The 22292-nt window shown below is 43.6% G+C and overlaps 1 protein-coding gene across 3 annotated transcripts in view; it reads left to right on the top strand.

The window, feature by feature from the left end:
* NR2E1 (nuclear receptor subfamily 2 group E member 1) overlaps positions 1-13918 on the top strand; it is a 32587-nt gene extending 18669 nt beyond the window's left edge. Inside the window, exons 4-10 of one of the 3 annotated variants that reach the window (XR_015697075.1) lie at positions 403-638; positions 3991-4137; positions 6011-6064; positions 8778-8874; positions 9263-9412; positions 10144-10793; positions 12172-12215. Coding sequence is in view for 2 of the 3 variants with exons in the window: in XM_087718676.1 (XP_087574802.1) it covers positions 403-638; positions 3991-4137; positions 6011-6064; positions 8778-8874; positions 9263-9412; positions 10688-10793; positions 12172-12334 (953 nt within the window). In the remaining variant the exon portion in view is untranslated. Of the gene's footprint in view, positions 1-402; positions 639-3990; positions 4138-6010; positions 6065-8777; positions 8875-9262; positions 9413-10143; positions 10794-12171 lie in introns of all 3 variants that reach the window. The other 2 variants (XM_087718676.1, XM_087718677.1) reach the window with 2 other exon arrangements.
* The last annotated feature ends 8374 nt before the right edge of the window (positions 13919-22292 follow it).

The raw sequence follows: 22292 nt of genomic DNA, 5'->3' as shown, positions 1-22292 counted from the left end.
ATGAGGACCCAGATTGTTGGGGGCAATATGCTGACTCTCTGTAAACCGCTTAGAGAGGCCTGAAAGGCCTATGAAGCGGTATATAAGTCTACTGCTATTAATAAATATTCCTCCCTGCTCTTCTTTAGGTTCCCTCACTACCTAAATTAAGGTTCCCTCTTATAGCATGTGCTAAAGATTTGGTTGCTAATGTTTTCACTCTCAAATAGTTTCTTTTCCCCATAACATCTCATGATATTTCAACTGATTAGCAAATTATCAACTAGACTTTGTAGATGAAAGGTTCAGTGTTAAACCTGTTTTTTCACAGATATGATCAAACCTAAAGACATGTGTATGCTGCAACAAATTAATTAAAACTGGTTATGTCTTCTCCTAATCTTCTCCTTCTCATTTTTCCAGCTGTTCAACATGAAAGGGGACCAAGAACATCTACCATCAGGAAACAAGTAGCTCTGTATTTCAGAGGTCACAAGCAAGATAATGGAAGCACACCACACTTCTCCTCCGCAGCTCTACCTGCTCCAGCTTTCTTCACTGCTGTCACACAGCTGGAACCTCATAATCTAGAACTAGCCACCGTTTCTACAGCATCTGAAAGGCAGAATCTAGTTGGCTTAGCTCAGCCGACTCCAAAGGTTTGCTGCTTTTATTCTTCTTTATTATGGAGGAAATGCAACATTGTCCCAACAAACTCCAGACTAAAAAAAACAAACAAACAAACAAAAAAAAAAACAGCAAGCATTGCCCCTCTTGACAAAGACTTAAGATGTTCTTCCATTGAATATTTTGTCCTTGTGCAGTGGTGGTTTCTTTTCTCTGGGCTGTAGTGTCCTTGCTCATCTGAATAAATAAACAACAGAAATGTTTTTTATTTATTTATTTAATTTTATCCTGCCCAATTCCAAATGATTCTGGTGGTTCAAGGTATATACCAAAACAATATATCCAAAAACAACTAACTAACCAGAAGCTCCTTAACTGTCAAAGAAATATCACTGTGTAAAATTATTCCATCTCTCAGGCTGGAGGGTGAAATTATACGCCCCTCAGAGAGGGTTCGCAATTTGGGAGTCCTCCTGGATCCCCAGCTGACTTTAGAACACCACCTGTCGGCTGTGACCAGGGGGACCTTTGCCCAGGTTCGCCTGGTGCACCAATTGCGACCCTACCTGGATCGGGAGGCCCTTCAGACAGTCACTCATGCCCTTGTGACCTCAAGACTGGATTATTGTAATGCGCTCTACATGGGGCTGCCCTTGAAGAGTGTTCGAAGACTCCAGTTAGTCCAGAATGCAGCCGCGCGAGCGATTGTGGGTGCACCCAGGTACACCCACGTCACACCTATCCTCCGCGAGCTGCACTGGCTACCCATTAGTCTCCGAATCCGCTTCAAGGTGCTGGTCACTACCTATAAAGCCCTACATGGCATCGGACCTGGGTACCTGAGAGACCGCCTCCTGCCGATTACCTCCCTCAGACCCTATTAGATCTCACAGGTTAGGTCTCCTCCGGATTCCATCTGCCAGCCAATGTCGGCTGGTGACCCCCCGGGGGAGAGCCTTCTCTGTTGCAGCTCCAGCCCTCTGGAATGATCTCCCTGTCGAGATCCGGACCCTTACTACCCTCCCAGCCTTCCGCAAAGCCACCAAGTCCTGGCTGCTCCAGCTGGCTGGGGGGCCTGTGAAATATCCAGCCCCACGGAAATTGTGAATGTTGCGGTTTTGTTTTTAAAGTGTTGTCTTTGTCTAGTTTTCCCCCTTTCCCTTGTCTATTGTGAGCCGCCCGGAGTCCTTCGGGAGTGGGCGGCATACAAGACAAATAAAATAAAATCTAAAATCAAAATCAAAAGCTTCACTGTGAAGAGCACAGAAATTCATTCCACCAAGTCTTGTATTGGTTACTCTCTAGTAAATCTATTCAATAGTGAGTTTAAATTATCAATAAATTGCATTTTGAATACCAATTGTTAAATGTGACTGTGATGATTGACTTATCACTATATATATTGCTTACCATATGTGGATGAGTTAATAATGGCTAGTCTATTATTCTGCATGTTGGCTGTTTGCTAAGAAAAGCAGCCCTCTTAAATGCTTAGCACTATGTTGATACAAGGGACACGGTGGCTTTGTGGCTAAGATGTTGAGCTTGTCGATCAGAAAGGTCAGCAGTTTGGCGGTTTGAATCCTTAGCACCACGGAGTGAGCTCCCATTACTTGTACAGCTTCTGCCAGCCTAGCAGTCCGAAAGCATGTAAAAATGCAAATAGAAAAATAGGAATCACCTTTGGTGGGAAGGTAACAGTGTTCTGTGCGCCTTCGGCATTTAGTCATGCTGGCCACATGATGACGGAGATGTCTTTGGACAGCGCTGGCTCCTTGGCTTTGAAATGGAGATGAGCACCCTAGAGGGAACGACTAACACATATGTGCAAGGAGAACCTTTACCTATGTTGATACAAGGGGTCCCAAGTAATCATTTAGGGATCACCATGGGGTGGTGCTGAAGTGAGTTGGCACTGCACCTCTTCTGACATGTTTGGTTGATGCAGTAACAGAATGAAACAGAACAGGATTATGGAGATCCAATTATAACCAAATCTAATGAACTTGGTGTTATCCTGCACATTTCTATTATTTATAAGTGTCTATCATTTAATGCAAAGATTTTCAACTCCCTGGTGGCTTCACTTTTTGTAAGTTTAAAAAAATCTTGGCCTTTAAACTGAAGGGATGTAACTGGTGATGTGATAATGCTGGAATGGGCAGAGCCAAGAGTTTTGGTCCTCTTTTTTTACATTTGGGGGAATGGGGGCCTTTTAAAGTACAAAATGTGAACTACTGTATACCTCTTAGAGACTTAAATTACCCATTTTGCTCCTTAACTCTTCTCAAAAATGAAAAAAAGTGAGATAACACATCTTCCTACTCTGTTTCTATAAAGTAAACTCACCCAACCTCAGCTGGATTTCTGGTTACTACACAGAAACACTCATGTTGTTTTCTTGGCAACCAGCCAGAAATAGTTTGCCATTACCTCTGCAACTTTTCAAACTTCCCAGTCAAATTTACAGCACTTGGATTTCAGTGTTGACTTTAATGCCAAACCTATTTAGCTTTTTAAAAAATTGTTAAGGATGGTCATGGTGTTACATATTTGTGCACATCTGTCTGTGTACATGTACCAAAATGCGTGACCCGTCAAAACCGCGTTCCACAAAAGCGCGGTCGACGAAATCGCGTATGTGACATCATCACAACGCGACGAAAAAGATCGAAAAATTGAAATAAAAATTAAATTACAACAAGCCGATTCACATAAAGGTAAGGGTTAGGTTAAGGGTTAGGGTTAGGTTTAGAGCGTTAGCGTTACGTTTAGCGTTAGGTTAAGGGTTAGCGTTACGTTTTTCGTTACGTTAAGGGTTAGGTTTAGGGTTAGGTTTAGGGTTAGGTTAAGGGTTAGGTTTAGGGTTAGGTTTAGGGTTAGGTTTAGGGTTAGGTTTGGGGGGGTTAGGGTAAGGTTTTTGCTTTATTTTTACATTTTTCGATCTTTTTCGTCACGCTGTGATGACGTCACATACGCGCTTTCGTCGATCGCGATTTTGTCGTCCGCGGTTTTGTGGTGGAACCCCAAAATGCACCACTCTACGTACTGCATGTGAATGTGCATGGGCATACACTGTCTGAAAGAAAGACAACCCAGCATCAACTTCTAGCCTATGTTTTTTTTCCCCTATTTAAGGTATAAACTGTACAGTCTCCTTAGCCTGTTCCTCATCTATATTCATAGTAGACAGAGAGTGAATTCAGACAAAAGATAGACATACAACCTCGTGGTTGGCTACCAAACCTCTCCTTTCATTTTTCTTCTGTCCTGTTTAGACTTTATCTCTCTCTCTCTGAGAAATAGATTAAATAATTAAGAAATATGCTTGTTTAAATGAGCACAACTTTGCCAATCATCAAATTTCTAAAACATTATTACTAGTATCCGCATGAAGTCAGCGGCACTCCCATGTACCTGTATGAAGTGGCCACGGAATCCGTCTGTGAGTCTGCAGCGAGGCTTCTCTTCATGAGCATCAAGTGGGCCAAGAGTGTCCCGGCCTTTTCTACTCTCTCCTTACAAGATCAGGTAAACCTTACACAGGGTGGTGAGGAAGCGGTGTCCCCGTGTGTGTGTGCGTCTGTGTGTTGCTTTTCTTACTCATCCTTCAAGGTTGATTTACTTCTTGGGATCAGTTGTGCTCTACTCACCAAATGAAGAGATTTTTGTGGTTTATTCCCCATCTTTTCCTTTGGCAAATATTCAAGCCAGCTCCCAGATTTTTTAAAACAAGAATTAATAATAAAATAGATAATAAAATCATAGGGCAGCCAAAAGGGGATGCATCTGCCGGCTTCATAAGCACTGAAAGGTGCAAAGAGAGAAGAAGGAACTAACTCACTGCCCTTCTTGTTCTGAAGGGTGAGAAATGTTTGTGGAGGTTTGGGGCGGGCAGAGAATAGAGTTTTGTGTATGTGTGTGAGGCGAGAGAAAGGTAGCCAGTTGCCTCTGGCATGGAGCCTTGCAAATGCTGCCATGTACAGCCAGTGTTAGGGGGAAGAGTAGCATGAGTCAGAAATGAGTGGCTGAATGCATTGGGGGGTGGTGGTGTTTGTTCCCCTTAGTCTGTGAAACTTAGTCTGAAAAACTTGCTTGAGATCAGTTTCTTTCTTCCATAGCAGAGAGCCTGGCTCGCCTGCTTGAAATCTCTGGCATAGTGCAACAAGATTCCCTTTGCAGAGGGCCAGCTCACTATGTAGCACCCCATGAAGGTGATTGATTGAGAGCTGTTGGCACAGACTTGTGTTGCAATAGAAAATCAGGCTGGATGCTATGTGGCTTTATCTTCAGATTAATTTTAAAGGATACAGAATAGGTTAGGTTAGAACAATAAATATATGGGTTATATATATTTTGAAAGGCTTTAAGGGCAAATTCTGGCAAGTGGATTTTTAGGAAGAAGGAATAATTTTTAAAGCGCCATTAACAAAAAAAAATCAGTCCAGGGAGCAGATTGAGACTTAGGCAGTGGCCTCCAGCAGTGGATAATGGGTAGGAGAACAGCAATCCCTGCCAGTTCTCTTTTGGGAAATCCTCCCCTCCCCCCATAACACAATTTCTCTAAATTGGAGAACAGAACAGTCTGCTTGCATTTCCTGTTCCACGTCTTCTTTTCCTGCCAGTTTAGTTTCCCTGCTACAGTGCAATGACTCACAAAGTGGCCAACCACATTTGAGTTTGATCCCAGCTTATATCATTTTGATTGGATCCAGAGTTCGATGGAGGCATTCCCAAAATGAATTATATTTGGACCCTCTGCATCTGAACGGGTGTCCAATAGCACTCAATTCTTATCGGCCAGGATTATGTCTGTCTTTCCTGCCTCCCACTGACTGCAACCAAAAATGTAGACAAGGCCAACTTTCTGTGGGTCTGGTAATCTAATGGATTTGGTTAAATTAACTCTGTTTCTACAAAGTGGAAGGTGTTTCTCTTTCTATCTTTTTAAGTAATCACATTGAATTTGAGCTGGTTTTAGTGATGGCCATTTACTATGAATAATAACTGTGATGCATAAGAAGTATTGTGAGCTTTAAGCAGCAACTGCTAGTATCTTTGTTGATTTTTGCTTTAAGGGTATAGTACAGATGTCTTATTAAATTAGCTCCCACCTTGCCATGCTTCTAAAGCCCCCCATGACATTTACATAGATGATTTTTGTTAGATGTAGGATGCCTAAACTGAAAATTCAGAAAATTCAGCCCTCTGTCTTCATTGTGTATTTTTAATGCAAATAAGGGGGAATTATTAATTTAATGAAAATAATCATGTGAATGGTACTTTCATAAATTGCATTATATTTCAATCCCCCCCGCCCATTTATTCTCTGCAGTGACACTCCCAGTATATTATTAAAAGGCCTGGTATGTGGATGTGATTTTATTTGCTTCCTTATTATTAGGCTATCAAACCTGGGCTGCAAATATCAGAACAATCAGTAGATGGCAGCACAGAGGTAAGAGTTTTATGTATCACTTTGCTGCCATCTGGTGGCGGTTCCGGTTGTTGTAGCACAAATATGCTAGTGCAGAAATTAATCTTTCTCCCATCTGGACCTCTCCAAATATATCACTATCTAAAATATCCCAGCTTTAAAGATAGTTTTTGAAATTCAAATAGGTGGACAGCACCAGAACATCTTCCAATGTAATTTTTCCACTGAGGAATACCTGTGTATTGGCATGTCCATGTTAGGGAGGTGGGGGAATTTAAGAGAAATGAGAGTCCCATCAATATACTAGGAATGGCTTACTGCAGATTAAACTTATCACTGAACAGATCTCTTTGAAATAGGCCTATTATCCATGTCAGGAATCAGATTATCCTGTCATTTTAAATGAACTGGCTGCATATTTAGCACTCAAAATTAAAGGCGAGTTTCATGAGTTGTTATGTGAAATTAATCCACCCTTTTAAAGCCCAAGGATTTCATTAACTGCACCATTATCCCCTCTAGGTTTTGAGACCAGACTGTGAGATGCAAAGTTTCAGCTTACTCCAAATTGAGAATTACAGGCTGCAATTGGAACATTTCTTCCCTCTATTGTTCTCCCACTTCTCTTAAATGCAGATTCTTGTTTCAATAATTATAGACAATAATGAGGGAGACAGAAAGAATGACAGAGTTACTCTTCTGCTGTTACTAGTGGGCTGTTTGAAGCTCAAGCCTCTGCCCCTACACTAGGATGCAAATTTACTGGGTTTAATGGGAGTTATAACTGCACAGTTATGCTTACGAGAATAAATTACAATTGCTTGAAGTATACGTAGAAAGGGAAATATTTGCAAGGTGACTACTTCAGCATCTTGGCATGTGTTGGAGGGGGACAAATCTCTTCTTGAATAGCATTAAGGCAAATTAAAAGTCAAGCACAAAGGCAACCATCCACCTCTGAGTTCCACAAAAGAAGAACGTCCTATCTTTTGGGGCTTGAGAGCCATACTTTAATGTTTTTGTGAAGAGCAACAACTGCTATGAAAAAAGAAAATGTAAAGCGAGTGAGACCACATTATATATACAAATAAGGACAGGATTTGGTGGCATGGGATATTAAAAAAAACATGTTTGCCTCTCCCAAAAGATGCAAAATTAATATTCAAGTGGTGGAATTAAATGAGAGTTCTGGAGGGCCTAAAAGGAAGGCCTGGCTAGAAATGGGCATACCTTGGCTGTAATCAGACAACAGCAATGGTAGAAGTTAATGGATAACCACCAAAGCATTAAATTGTTCCTCCTTTCCAGCTCTCGTCTTTTCTGCCTTTTTAGCTAAATCTGCTCAAAAAGATCTGTCTACATGAGATAGGGATAAGAACTGAGGGGTTGGAGTTGTGAAGAAGACCTGCTGATTGAACAACAGTTACAATTTTTGTGACCCAAACATAATAAGGGCTCTTAGACCTGTTGACTTCATAGGGAACACTTGCTGTAAAAAAAGGGGGGCAAAAAGAAAGCATTCTTAGATGAAACAGGCAATCAAAGACCAAGAGGCTTCACTTGCTTAGTATGCTAAACCATAAACTTTCCAACCACATTGTAGTCTAAGAGGCTCTACAAACCTAACCTGTGGAGTTAATTTAGTGTGCTGCGTTATCTTAAAAATTGTAGAGTAAACCATGACTCAGTTACCCATAAAAGCATCATGAGAACATAGAAATGTTCAGGTTTTCTACTCTTCCTAAACCAATAGGGAAATTAGGCAGCATCGTGTCAGATAAGTTTATTAAAAAAAAAACATTTCATTAGTTTTTCAATGATCTGGTGGTTAAATGACATAGTTACCCATGGGAGTTTCCAAGGCAACGTATTATTCAGTGGTGGTGGTGGGGAGCAGCATTAGGATGCATTGACCTTGATATTTAGATATTTAATTTGTTTACACAAGCATATACACACAGTGTTCTTCCCCCTCTTCCAACCTTTCCTCAAGTTATGCTTGGGAAATATGTCCCATTGTAACAAATGGACAAACTGGGTACTGTGTGGGGTTTTCATTGGATTTACAGTTAGAATTAGCTTTCTCAAATTTGGACTGAAGAAAGCAGTGGTAATCCATCATCCAGGAGCAACCTGTCCTGTACTGAGGGAAGGATGCTACTGCCCAAAGAGAAGAGGTTCCCCTACTGAAGCCAGCAATATTTGTATAGTAGTAATTTGCTTAGCCAATTTGGTCAATTTCACAAGAAAGCTGGATTGCAAAAGCAGAGATAATTGATTGAAGTTAACTCAGCTTCAAGAATACAAATCATGTTCTGTTCTATTCAGCTGTAATGTATTATTAATGGCTGGAAAAGAAAGAGCCTGGATGGGTGACTGCAACTTTAGAGAAAGCATGGAGATATGGGTCAGTTGTTCAAGGGGGAAGTCCTGACAACATGTGCTGTTTTTACACAGTACCTCCCTGGGAAGGGATACCTTTAAAGTATTATCCCAACAAACCCAGTTTCATAATCTGGGGATCTGCTAATATTTCTGGATGCTAGCGGACTCTTCTTCCTCAAAATGATGAAAGGATAACTAGAACAATCCAAGCTGGGGTGGGGTGGGGAAAGAGTAAGTATGGGCATTTTAAGGCTATTTTTTTTCCAAACAGCAGAAATTTACATGTTGAAATTGTTTACCAATCTATAAATTATACACCATGTTATATCGTACCTCTATTGTATGACAGCTGATGCTTTTGGAAGATGCTTGGAGAGAACTGTTTGTTCTAGGAATAGCACAATGGGCCATTCCAGTTGATGCTAACACTCTACTGGCTGTATCGGGTAAGAATTGCACAATTTAATGACTTTGTTATAGAAATTACCATAAAAATACATTATTGAAAACAAGACAACATGTAAAGAATACCAAATCCGTTCCAAACAATAGAGTATACCTGTCATTTATAAATCTATATTTAAATGCAAATAATGTTGTTTTGTTGCATTCAGGACTGCTTGCATTGTCATTTAAATGCAAATTACTGTGTTTGTTATCATCCAAGAAAAGATTTCTACTAACTTTCCGACAATATCGTCAGTTTTGTGTCGAAGCAGATCTGAGAAAGTAACAATGGCATGGCTATTGATACTTCTAAAAAAAATAAATCAATCTATCAAATTACTTCAAATGACTTATTAGTGTATTCATTTCACACATTTTTTTTTCCAGGCATGAATGGTGACAACACAGATTCTCAAAAGCTGAATAAGATTATCTCAGAAATACAAGCATTGCAGGAGGTGGTGGCTCGATTTAGACAGCTCCGGTTAGATGCCACAGAATTTGCCTGCCTCAAATGTATTGTCACTTTCAAAGCAGGTAAGAAGAATATAAAGAAAGACTTACTAGCATGCATCAAGCCGCTGTGCCTCGGAACTTGGTGACCTCCCTCCCAATTTTAAATTGTGGAACATCTTGAATGATCATGCTGCAACAAATAGATCCCCCCCCCAACTAAGGCAGCAAAGAGATTCCAATGTGAAAAATGTGCCCATCTTTGCTGTGACCCATCAAAACAGCGCTCGACTAAATTGCGCCCAATTAAACCACGTCGCTGACGTCATTAACAGGGCGACAACAGCCAACGCGGAGAAAGAAGGGCGCTTTAAATAGCGCTTTGAAAGCAAGTCGATTCAATTTAAGGTAAGGGTTAGCTTTAGGGTTAGCTTTAGGGTTAGGTTAAGGGTTAGGGTTAGGGTTAGGGTTAGGGTTAGGGTTAGGGTTAGGATTAGGTTTAGGTTAAGGGTTAGGTTTAGGGTTAGGTTTAGGATTAGGTTTAGGGGGGTTAGGTTTAGGTTTAGGGGTTAATTTTAGGTTTAGGGTTTACAGCGTGCTTCTGTCTCCGCGCTGTTGTCGTCCTGTTGATGACGTCAGTGACGTGGTTTAGTCGGGCGCGGTTTAGTTGGGCGCGGTTTTGTGGTGGAACCCATCTTTGCTACTAGCTTAGTTTAGTTTTACTTTTAGTTTCAACCTGGTTGCTCTTTTAAGGAAGTAATTACAGGTATTGGAGAAATTAGCATATTAATATCAGTTCCTGTTTATATTAACAGGAAAGTTATATCCCCGTCAACAACTTGGCATTAAAAGTAATCAAGTAATCCTGTGGAAGGGTACAGCAAGCAGTAAAGGAAATGCGAAACGTGCAATCTGTGATGTATGGAAAAGTCCTATTTCTTTACATCCCAGTGATAACCCCATGGCTGCCTGCTTCACATAAGCGTGTGTGCTCAGCAGAAGTATGCTGATAATCCAGAAACCACTCAAGCTTGGCTAAAGTCAAGAGCTTCAGAATCTCATGTTTACCATCTGTTTGGCTGGTGTTTCAAAACTGAAATTTTGCAAACAAGCTGTAGCACTTCCTTAAAAGTTAAACGAAAACAAATAGAATTGTTTCTTAAAACATTGGTGCTCCCAGTTTTCCAGGCGAGTTGTCCTGCCAGTGCCCCAGACCTAGATAGCTGGCTCCATTAATCTAGCGCTATTATGAAATTGGTAGCTAATGAAGTGCAGCCATGCTGCCAAGATTGACTTGATTGTCCTGGTAATATGCGAAGAGTGGTTATCTCACTGAGTAAGTGGACTGTCTGCTTGCAGTACCTACACACAGCGGTTCTGAACTGAGAAGTTTCCGGAATGCTGCCGCCATTGCAGCTCTTCAAGATGAAGCTCAGCTCACCCTGAACAGCTACATTCACACGAGGTAAGGATACCCTAGCCCTACCTTTGTAAGAAATAAATGCACCCTGGTTGTAGAGGTTGAGGAGCCTTGCAAGAAGGAAGGGGGATTCAAAAGGAAGAAGCAGCCTTTGAAAGCAGGTTGCATTGTTTTGGCCCTTTAGGATGCTTCTTGAAGGCTTCCAAGTGAGCTGCCTCTACCAACTGGCTTTGATTTGGCAAAGAGACTTTGCTTTAGTTTGATATTTTAATTCTGTTGGCATTTGGATGGCTTTTAGGACTCTGAATTCTAATGTATATATTTAAGTTATATGTATGTTGACTTGGGGGGGATTGATACCTTTACTTAAATATTACCCATCAACATAATAAATTGCAGGAGAGTCATAATATATATAAATTGTTATAATAAAATCTCCTCTTCTAAGCAGAACAATTAATATTTTAGGCTAAAGCCTTTTTTTTAACAGCTTGCTCCGATATATAGGCCTACATGCTGACCCTGAATGTAGAAATAACTAATCAAGGGGAATTATTTCCTTTTCTGTTTAAAAGCACAATAGAGCTGTAGAGTTGGCATTTTGTTTGCTTTTATCAAGAGAAAGGATCTATAGCTTTAACATGGTTATCAATGTTATTTATTGTTAGTAGGATTAACCTCAGGGGTGGGTTCCTGCCAGTTCTAACCTCTTCTATAGAAGAGGTTCCACAAATCTACAGTGCCATTTAGAACCAGTTCCAGCTCCCTTGCCCCGCCCGTCCGCACATCATCAAGATGAAGAGCGAGAGGAGGAATTCTGGGAGTTGAAGTCCACAAGTCTTAAAGCTGTCAAGTTTGAACACCCCTGGGATTTTTTTTTCTAAAGGGTTAGGGGTGCAAGGGTCTTGTAACTTGACAGCTTTAAGACTTGAATGCTTCAAATGCCGGTTTCTGAGCCAACATTTTAGTTGCTAAGCAAGAGTGTTGTTAAGTGAGTTTCACCACATTTTACAAGTTGGCCATGCCCACCCAGTCATATGGCTGGCAAGCCGCTCCCAGCCGGTCAGATGGCCGGCAAGCCACTCCCACCCAGTTACATGGCCAGCAAACCACTCCCACAAAGCAGGCCACACCTACAGAAGAGATTCTAAAAATTTTTGAAACCCAATAGCAATAGCAGTAGACTTATATACCGCTTCATAGGCCTTTCAGGCCTCTCTAAGTGGTTTACAGAGAGTCAGCATATTGCCCCCAACAATCTGGGTCCTCATTTTACCCACCTCGGAAGGATGGAAGGCTGAGTCAACCCTGAGCCGGTGAGATTTGAACCGCTGACCTGCTGATCTAGCAGTAGCCTGCAGTGCTGCATTTAACCACTGCGCCACCTTGGCTCCACTGAATAACCTCCATGTTTGATTTCTAGGTACCCTACCCAGCCGTGTCGTTTTGGGAAACTGCTGTTGCTCTTGCCAGCCTTACGTTCAATTAGCCCCTCAACGATAGAAGAAGTATTTTTCAAAAAAACAATTGGGAACGTGCCAATTACAAGACTGCTTTCAGATATGTATAAATCCAGTGACATATAGATCAGATGCGAGGCAACAAAGAGAAGCCAGGTGATCATTTCTAAAGACCTTTTTAACTAATGGAGAGCAAACATCAGATAATTCTACAAGAAATGGAATCCTGAAGACATTTAATCCAACAACAAAATCAATCGATAGAGATCATTTTGCGAGTTTGGGAGAAAATACTGTTACATATTAAAATGGAGCTTGATTGAACTAGACAACTGTTCCCACCACTGCAGCTTTGAACATTCCACTGTTGTTCCTAGATCCAGGTTTGGGGAAAATCACAGTTTAACAGGGAGAAAGGACAAGCTGAAGCAAAAGAAATCTCTAGGGTTTGTTTATTCCATACTCTGAAAAAGTTGGGTAACCAAACGTTATTCTGTTGTAATGTGTCATGAGGTGGCCTTCAACGATTTGTGTATATGTGCGTTTTTTTAAACTAGTTTGTTGGTGAGCCCTTTTTACATGAAAGGAAACATTGAATACTAGATTATCCAAACATTTGTGTCAGTTATAACATAATAAAAGTGGCCTTTGCAATGAATTTTTAAGGGGTGTACTCTGGCAAATACCTTTTGAATTCAAATTTGCCAGGCCTGCTATTTAAGGTTTTTTTTAAAACCAATGGTGGACTTCATGCCTAAATCTTGACATCATTTCATTTCAGTTTAATATGTCAGACAGAAGAGCTTTAAAAAGAGTTTTCCTTTTTTAAGAAAAATACACATTAAGAGACTAAACAGCAAAACCAAAAAAAAAAAAAATGGAGAGGACTGACACAGTGAATTCATCGCTGTTCCACTGGCATAAGGCTGAAACCAAAGGCAATGATGCCCAAACTCTTTGTTAATGAGATGTATAAGAAGGGACTCATCTTACAAAAGAATGGAAAATATTATGTATTATTGGAAGAGCAGTTGATCAATACATCAAACATAACTATCTTTGAAACTCTCTAGTCTGCCTGATGCTGTCTGGGGAAACACATCATTCCACTTATGGGTCACGTTGGCTAGGACTAGATGTTAAGGTGGGAAAGGTTGTTGTAGATTTTTAAAATATACATATATAAACCTCCAGGTCCATTAAAACCTTTCTCATATGCTTCTAATCCTCACCACCCCAAGCACATTTATGAGCTGCTTAAGTTGAGAGTATTAAAATGTAGGGGGGGGAGGGGAAATAACCACTGTACTTTTCAAAGTTTTTGTTTTTAGGAAATAGCACTGAGGAAGGAAAATCAGCACTTGAAATATCTTAGAACGAATAAACTTCTCTTGTACAAAAGTGCATTAACTGATTTGTGAAGTTAAGGTTGTAACCATTGTATTTACAAAGAATAAAATATATATATTAAATTTAAACTGGAACTACTATTAAGAATTGCTTCCTATTGATGCTAAATGCATATTCTTGATGTTGTTATATTAACCCAGAAATATGAGATTGGCTCTTTGGTTTCTTAAGTACAAGGATCAGCTTTAGCATACCCCTACCGAAGTTCTGGGAGAGTATGCCATTTAGTACTGTATTAATGCTACTATCCTCAGAACAATTGAACAGGTTTAATATATCACCAATTCAACACCCAAGGCTCTGTTTTGGGTCCAGTACTCTTCAACATCTTCATCAATGATTTGGATGAGGGAATAAATGGGGAACTCATCAAATTTGCAGATGACACCAAGCTGGCAGGAATAGCCAACACTTCAGAAGATAGGCTAAAGATACAGAAGAATCTTGACAAACTTGAACATTGGGCACTATCTAATAAAATGAAATTCAATGGTGAAAAGAGTAAGGTTCTACATTTAGGCAACAAAAACGAAATGCACAGGTACAGTATAGGTGGCACCTTGCTCAACAGTAGTAACTGTGAAAGGGATCTTGGAGTTCTAGTGGACAACCATTTAAATATGAGCCAACAGTGTGCAGCAGCTGCCAAAAAAGCCAACACAGTTCTAGGTTATAAACAGAGGGATAGAATCACGATCACGTGAAGTGTTAATACCACTTTATAATGCCTTGGAAGGCCACACTTGGAATACTGCATTCATTTTGGTCACCACGATGTAGTAAAGGTGTGGAGACTCTAGAAAGAGTGCAGAGAACAGTAACAAAGATGATTAGAGGACTGGAGACTAAAACATATAAAGAACGGTTGCAGGAACTGGGTATGTCTAGTTTAATAGAAAGAAGGACTATGGGAGACATGATAGCAGTGATCCAATATCTCAGGGATTGCCACAAAGAAGAGGGAGTCAAACTATTCTCCAAGGCACCTGAGGGTAGAACAAGAAGCAATGGGTGGAAACTAATCAAGGAGAGAAGCAACTTAGAACTGAGGAGAAATTTCCTGACAGTCAGAACAATTCATCAGTGGAACAGAAGTTGCCTCCAGAAAGAACATTGGTCTTACCTGAACGTGTCTTTTCAGGGGAAGAGAGGGAGGGGTTATGTGTGGGGTATTCTCAAAGCCTGATTGGTCCAAAGACTGAGAGAAAACTTCTTAAATACTCCTTCCTTCTCCTTATCTCCCAGTTTCCTCGATGGCGAACACTGGCCTGAAAACGAATATAAGGGACCCCGGGAACCTCCCTGTCCTCCCCTTGGCCCTACCTTACTCTAACTAGGGTGGGTCATAACCCCTCCCTCTCTTCCCCTGAAAAGACATGTTCAGGTAACACCAACGTTCTTTTTCCAGTGGAAGAGAGGGAGGGGTTACGTGTGGGACATACTCAAGCTTAGTCCCAGGGAGGGAGAACTAAGGCCCAAGGGGAGTGTCACCTACCACCCTCGACAGGCCCCTATGACTAAGGAAAGCATCCGCAGAGGCGAACGCATCCAGTTGATAGTGCCAGATAAAGGGGGTCGGAGACGCCCAGGTAGCCGCCCGGTATATATCTTCGAACAGTGCTTTGGTGGCCCACGCCACCATGGTCGCGGCACTTCTCGTGGAGTGGGTTGTAATCCTGGCCGGGATAGGCTGACCCACTGCCTCATAAGCCCCTGCAATGGCCTGTCGCAGCCACCGACCAATGGTAGCCGAGGATACCCTGGCTCCCAATGTCCCCGGCTGAAAGGAGACAAAAAAGGCCTCCGACCTATGCACCCCCGCCGCCCACCTGAGTTAGACGCGCAAGGCACGGTGGACATCTAAACGATGCCAAAGCCACTCCCTATCACTAGAGGGGACCGGGCAAAAGTTGGGCAGAACAATTTCCTGTGCCCTGTGGAAGGGGGTGTTCACCTTTGGGAGAAAGGTGGGGTCAAGGCGAAGAACTACCCTATCCTGGTGGAATTGACAGAGGTCATCTTTGGAGGATAGGGCACCCAGCTCCGATATACGACAGGCAGAAGTAACCGCCACTAGAAAGGCTACTTTAAGGGACAGAAATCTCAGATGAGCAGTCCTAATCGGCCAAAGGGGGCCCCGTCAAAGCCCTGAGGACCAGGGGAAGATCCCAGGTCGGGAATCTGTGGATAGGAGGAGGTCTGAGATTAGCTGACCCTTTTAGGAAACGTTTGATCAGAGGAACGTGGGCGAGAGAGGGAGAGCCCACTCCCCCCAGGACAGAAGATAGCGCCGCTACCTGTCAACGCAGGGTGTTATGTGATAAGCCGTTGCCCAGCCCTTTCTGTAGAAAGTCCAGGACGTTGGGAATTGTGGCCTTGGCTGGTTTGATGCCTAATGGGGAATACCATCTGATGAAGGCTGCCCAGGTGGAATTATAGATCTGAGTTGTTGACGGGCGCCTAGAAGCCTCGATGGTTTGTATGACCTTCGAGGACAGGTTAGCCTTCCTCAGGAGTTGCCGTTCAAGAGCCAGGTGGTCAGATAGGAACCACTGGGGCTCCGGGTGGATCAAGACCCCCTGACGCAAGACGATCTCCTCCCGAGGAACCCTCCATGGATGGGACACTGACACCTGCACTAGATCCGCAAAGCAGGGTCTCCTGGGCCAATAAAAGGCTATCATGATGGCTAGAGCCCTCTCTGTTACTACCTTCCTGAGGGTCCCCGGGATGAGGGGAATGGGAGGGAAGGCATAGAGTAGGCCCGGAGGCCACCTGCTTCTAAGGGCATCCGTGCCCTCCGCAGTCCGGCTCTGGAAACTGGAGAAGAATCTCGGCAGCTGAGAATTCGCCGGAGTGGCAAAAAGGTCCACCAATGGGGTGCCGAATGTCTGACAGATTTCCTGAAAAAGGTCCGGATGGAGCTGCCACTCGCCGTTTTCCAGAGTCGCCCGGCTCAGCCAGTCCGCCTGGTGGTTGGACTCGCCGGAAATGTGTTCCGACACCAGGGAAGTCAGATGTCTCTCTGCCCAAGATCCGATCCTCAGAGCCTCCGGCCAGAGGGCCCGAGAATGAGTCCCTCCCTGACAGTTTATGTGGGCCTTCGTGGCGACATTATCCGTCAGGAGAAGCACGTGATGGCCCTTCACAGAGTCTTTGAAGTGTTGGAGTGCTAGTCGCGCTGCCTTCAGCTCCAACCAATTGATATTGTGTTGGAGGTCTGAGGCAGTCCAACAGCCCTGTGCAAATCTGGAGTCCATCAAAGCCCCCCAACTGAACAGACTCGCATCTGTGGTAACAGTCACTCTGTCAGGTTCCCAAAATGAGAAGGCCCTTCATAGGGCTGGGGAGACTTACCACTTGTGAATGTGCGAGGGGCCGATGCCAGGCTGAAGGGGAGGGTCCTGTATTGATAATAATGGTCCCCCTGCGAAAACCTTAGGTACCTGAGATGAGCTGGCAGAATTGGAAGGTAGGCCTCTCTTAGGTCTACCGATGCCAAGAAGTCCCTCCTCCGAATACCCTGCAATATTGACTTGAGGGAGGACATCTTGAAGCACCTGTAAACCAGGAAGCAGTTCAGGCATTTGAGATCCAGAATCACCCTCCAGCCCCCCAAACTCTTCGGGACCACAAACAGGTTGGAGTAGTAGCCCTAACCTCATTCCATAGGAGGGACCACCTCTACCGCCTGGATGTCGAGAAGATGTTTTACGGCCTGATCCATCAGGTGGCGGCAATCCGAGCACCGTGATGGTGGGAATGACCTGAAGAGGTTCGGGGGGTTGGAGAGGAACTCCAGTCTCAGACCGTGACGGACTGTGGATCTGACCCAGGCATCCGAGGTAATCTCATCCCAATGATCCGCATAGTGGGACAGACGGCCGCCGAGGGGAGGCTTGGGTTTGAGTCACTTCCCCCTGCGGAAAGGGCGACTGCCTCCACCTCGAAAGGGCCATTTAGACTGGTGCTGGAACCTGTTATGGTCATGATAAGCTGGCTGTGGGTACTGCCTGTCCGACCTGAATGACTGGTACCATTGCTGATTGTCATATTCAGGGGCCCGATACGAAGGTCTGCGATAAGTGTGAGTTCGGCCCTCAGTCTTTTTGGCGTTAGACGGGGAACCTTTTTCTTATCTTTATTCTCAATCAAGATGGGGTCAAGGGCCTCCCCAAAGAAATTGAGACCGGTGAAAGGGGCAGCTGCCAGATTCCATTTCGTCTTATTGTCCATCTGCCAGTTATGCAACCACAGCAGACGACGGGATGTAACAGAAGTGGCCAAGGCACTGGAGGCGAATTTGACCACGTCCAGGGTCGCATCAACAGAAAATTGGGAGGCAGCAATTATTTTGGTAATATCTTGATGGAGGCGCTCGTCCTGGATCGGAATGTGATCCTGGAGCTGGCGGAGCCACATCACTGTGGTGTGATTAAAATATGAGGCCGCCGCCGTGGACTTTACAGCCCAGGTGGAAGCATTGAAATTCTTTTTTTTTTTTTTGTATAAAATGTGTTTTTATTTTTCATTTTCATTTTCATACAGTCACATATATACTGTGCATAACCGGGGCCATACAACATTAAACAATAAACACAGCTATTCCTCTTGTCAACAATACCCCCCAAAATAGAGACCCAATATACCTCTTCGACCCTCCATACACCTCTTTCTTTCGCCCCCTCCAACTTTCCATCTTCCCTCCATCATTCCCCTCTACCCTAATTCCCCTCTACCACTCCTCTCTCCCAATCCACTCCTTCCCTTCCTTCTCACCCTCCCTCCAATCCTATCTTCCGCCCTCTCTACCCCTCTTTCTTCTATCCCGCTACTCCTCCCTTTGGTGTATTTCTACTATATGTCAGTATATTCAGCTTGTCCTATTTTTACAGTGAAATTAAAGAGAAACAGTATACATGTGAAATCACATTACATTGAAATCTAACACATACTATATATCCCCCCTCCCCCCTAACACCCCACCTCCCTTCCCCCCCCCGACTTCCCAGAGCCCGTACCGGTATAGATTTTTAACAAACACAGTCTAAAATATATTAAGACAAAGGAAATAAAAAAAAGAAGTTAATAAGTTACCTAGCATTGAAATTCTTAAGCAAGGTAAGTTCCGCCTGCTTGTCCTCCAGTTTCATCTTATCCGCGGAGTGCCCAGAGACCATCGGAGATGACGAAATCAAGGCTGCAATGGGTGTGTCATTAGATGGTAACTGGAGGGTCTGAGCAAAGGCCTGCTCCACATTGTAGAAGTGCCGGTCATTGCTCCCTGGGTTAGAAAAATTGAAGGGGCGAGCCCACTGGTTTTTCACCATTTCCATAAATGGAGGGGGGGGGAGCAGGGATCTCCTCCTTGTTTGTGGTTGTGTTGGAAAACATGGCCACATCTGGATCTCTAGGTGGGGGAACCATAGGATCCCCAGTCCCAATCTTGATGGTCTTCTTGGCCTTGTGCAATTGGGTTTTGAACATTGCTGGGGGAAAAAGACCCGTGGAAGGGGGGGGTCGGGGGGAACAGAGTCCTTGTCTTCCAAAAATCCCATATCCTGGAGATTGTCCTCCCCCAGGATGGATCCCTCATTGATCATGGATGGAGAGGGAGCCCTATGATGCTGCAGGCTTTGGCTGCCCTGAGTTCTATAAGAATGGGAACTCCTGTCCCTCTGGGCGATGCCCCAAGTGATGGCCACTGAAATGAGCCTTTTGATGCTCTCAGGGAGGTGCTCCAAATCCTCTATGTCCTCATGAGAGGAGCCTGGATCCTGTGGGGTCAATCTACGCAAAGTCTGGTGTGTTCTAGAGGTACCCTCCAATGGGTCCACCGCCACCCCCCTAACTGGTTTGGGGGAAACAGAAGGGGAAGGTGACACCCCGTCTGGAATAAATGTGAGACCTGAATGGGGAGGCCGAAGGGGAGGATGGGCTGAAGCCCCTAGGTGAGGGTGATTGATTAGAGGACGGCCTGACTGGAGACCTAGACCTGCTGGTTGATCTGGGCCTAGTTGTTTGAGCCTGTTTCTCAGCCCTGGCAAAAGTCTTCTCCAGGGCCTTCTGTCTCCTTGCCTCCTCCCTCGTTATGGCCCTAGAGATGCTGAGACGCCATGGGTTTGGCTGCAGTCGCCCTGGTCTTGGAACCCTGGTCTTGGTCCTCCTCAGCTGCCATAGAGGCCTCTACAGGGCCTTAGGAACCCTCTGGTCTCGCCTCCATCGCCCCACTCACGTGTTCAGATAAGGCCTCTGTAGGCCCCGCCGGAACCTGGACCTTTGGGAGCTTTAGTGGGCTGTTTTGAATCCGGCCTCTCCGCCTGAGGCTTCCCCAGTGCCTACACGGCCGTCCGAGGCTTTCTGCATGTGGCGCCCCAAAATGGCCGACGGAACTCCGGGTGTATGGTGCGGTCTAATGGCGGCCACGACTGGTTTTCAAATGTCGTGGCCAGTCGCTTCTTGTCTGAAATGGGCTTTCCTGGCTCCGAAAACCCAGTGACGAGGTTTGTATGCCTTAGTACTTGCCTCGCGGTGCCCTTGGTGTCTGGGGCAGCCGTTAAATTTGAAGGTGGCGGCTCTGCGGACTTTTTGCACGCTCTCTGCGAGCGCTGGCAAGCCAAAACCTTCCAATTTCACTGTCCACTTTCTGGAAAGCTCCCAAAGCTGCGCTTCGAAGCACGTCTCCCCCGCTGGCCCGGGGATATGAAGCAGAGCTCCAGGCCCGCAGAGAGGGAGGGCAATGCCCCACAGGGCTCTCCCCGACCGCACGAGGCAGAAAAGACTGTCCCTTGGGCCACAGCAGAATTTTGGAAATTTAGAAATTTAGAGTCTCCAATTAATCGAATTACATTTATCCAATGAAATGAATTAATTCCTACCTAACAATACTCAACAGTGCTTGGACCAAAAGACTGAGAGGAAACTGAGAGATAAGGAGAAGGAAGGAGTATTTAAGAAGTTTTCTCTCAGTCTTTGGACCAATCAGGCTTTGAGAATACCCCACACGTAACCCCTCCCTCTCTTCCACTGGAAAAGTTGTGAATGCCCCAACACTGGAAGTCTTTAAGATGTTGGATAGCCATTTGTCTGAAACGGTATAGGGTTTCCTGCCTAGGCAGGGGGTTGGACTAGAAGACCTCAAAGGTCCCTTCCAACTCTGCTATTGTATTGTATTGTATTGTATCTTCCGAGGCAGTTGAATTGGAGGAGAATGTTTTGTTTTTAAAGGAAGAAGCAGGCAATGTTCATCTGATAACTGAATTATGCTAGCCAACTACATTTTAGCCTGATAAGCTGTACAGGTTGAACTCAGTTTATGGATTATATGCCATAGAAACATAGAAAAGTGGACCAATGGATTATTCATGTTTAAGTTACTCTTGGGTAAGCAAGTGAACACAGTTAGTAGGACTGAGACTGGATTTTACATGTATGACTCTTTGCAAAGTAAAAACTGGGAAATTTGCAAGCAAGCCAGAGTCAGGCTAGATAAAGCAAAGCAGTAAGCAAAATAAACACTGGACCTGATCCAACATAATTGTGTCTCCAAAATCAAAGAATTCCAACATTTAAAAAAGAAAACTACTCGGGGCCAGCATTTGAAACTTCAGTAGTAAGCCAATGTTTCTGGAAGTTGGTCTATATGCAATATTGTGCATACTGTTTTTTTTAAAAAGAGGACCATTTACCACTACTACAAAGAGTACATTCAGTTAAATCCTAGCTGGCAGAAGAAATTGTTCTCAGAAATCAATGTAGTCCCTGAAACGGATCAGGGCCATAATATTGGAGTCCCACAATGGTGAAGTTTCTGTAACCAAATATTCACACTTTCAAAGTACCTGAGCTTAGTTAGGTATGACAGCAAACCCCAAAGATCAAAGATTTGTCAGAATCCCATTTATGGCCCAAAAGTCTCCCTCCCTACATTGCTGAGTGTGGCCAAATATTTGCCCCTCTTTTGCAGATGTTTAAGGACGCAATTTCACCTCAAAACACTTCAGAAATCCCTCTGAAGCATTTCTGAAGCACCTCTTGCAGCTATAGAATGTGGCACTTAACACCTTGTGCAAAGCCTGGTCTAACTCTTCAACTGTTGGAAATTGTGTATCCCTGATTTTGCCACTTTTGTGACATTAACATCTGTATTGAAAGCAGCAATCGATTAATCTAACCCTACAATCCCTCACTGGGGAAAAACCCTGATATACTGTTTCTATCTTTTATTGGACCTGATTCTGTCTTTACTGGAAACAGCATTTAGAATTTCAAATCCTGACATCAATTGTGCTTCTCTGAGTTCTAACATATTAACTTTAGTTTACTGTGAATGTTGCTCTCTTGAATAAAAACAAGAACTGCACTCTTGACTCAAAATGTAATAAATGGCAGGTTCACCAACAATATTGCTCCCTTTAGAAACCTTACCAAAAGAAATGTAAGCAGGGAACTCCAAAAGTCTGAATAGCAATGTAGAACAGCCCATCCTATCCAAGTTAACTTAAGGCTCTATTTGACTGTAAATTTGCACCAAAGTGAGAAGACCCATGGGATTATAGCTTCACTGAATGAAGCAATGTAATATTAAAACAGCTCATATAAACAGATGGAAGATGCATCAAACTTCCAGTATATACAATGGAATGCACATTTGGGGTGATCCAGCCCAATTGCC

The sequence above is a fragment of the Thamnophis sirtalis genome, unplaced genomic scaffold (assembly GCF_051295495.1).
Source record: "Thamnophis sirtalis isolate CommonGarterSnake01/CBP01778 unplaced genomic scaffold, rThaSir2_p1.2 scaffold_6, whole genome shotgun sequence".
NCBI classification, from domain to species: Eukaryota; Metazoa; Chordata; class Lepidosauria; order Squamata; family Natricidae; genus Thamnophis; species Thamnophis sirtalis.
Note: the sequence above shows the minus strand (reverse complement) of the source record. Positions and strands in the feature narration are given on the sequence as shown.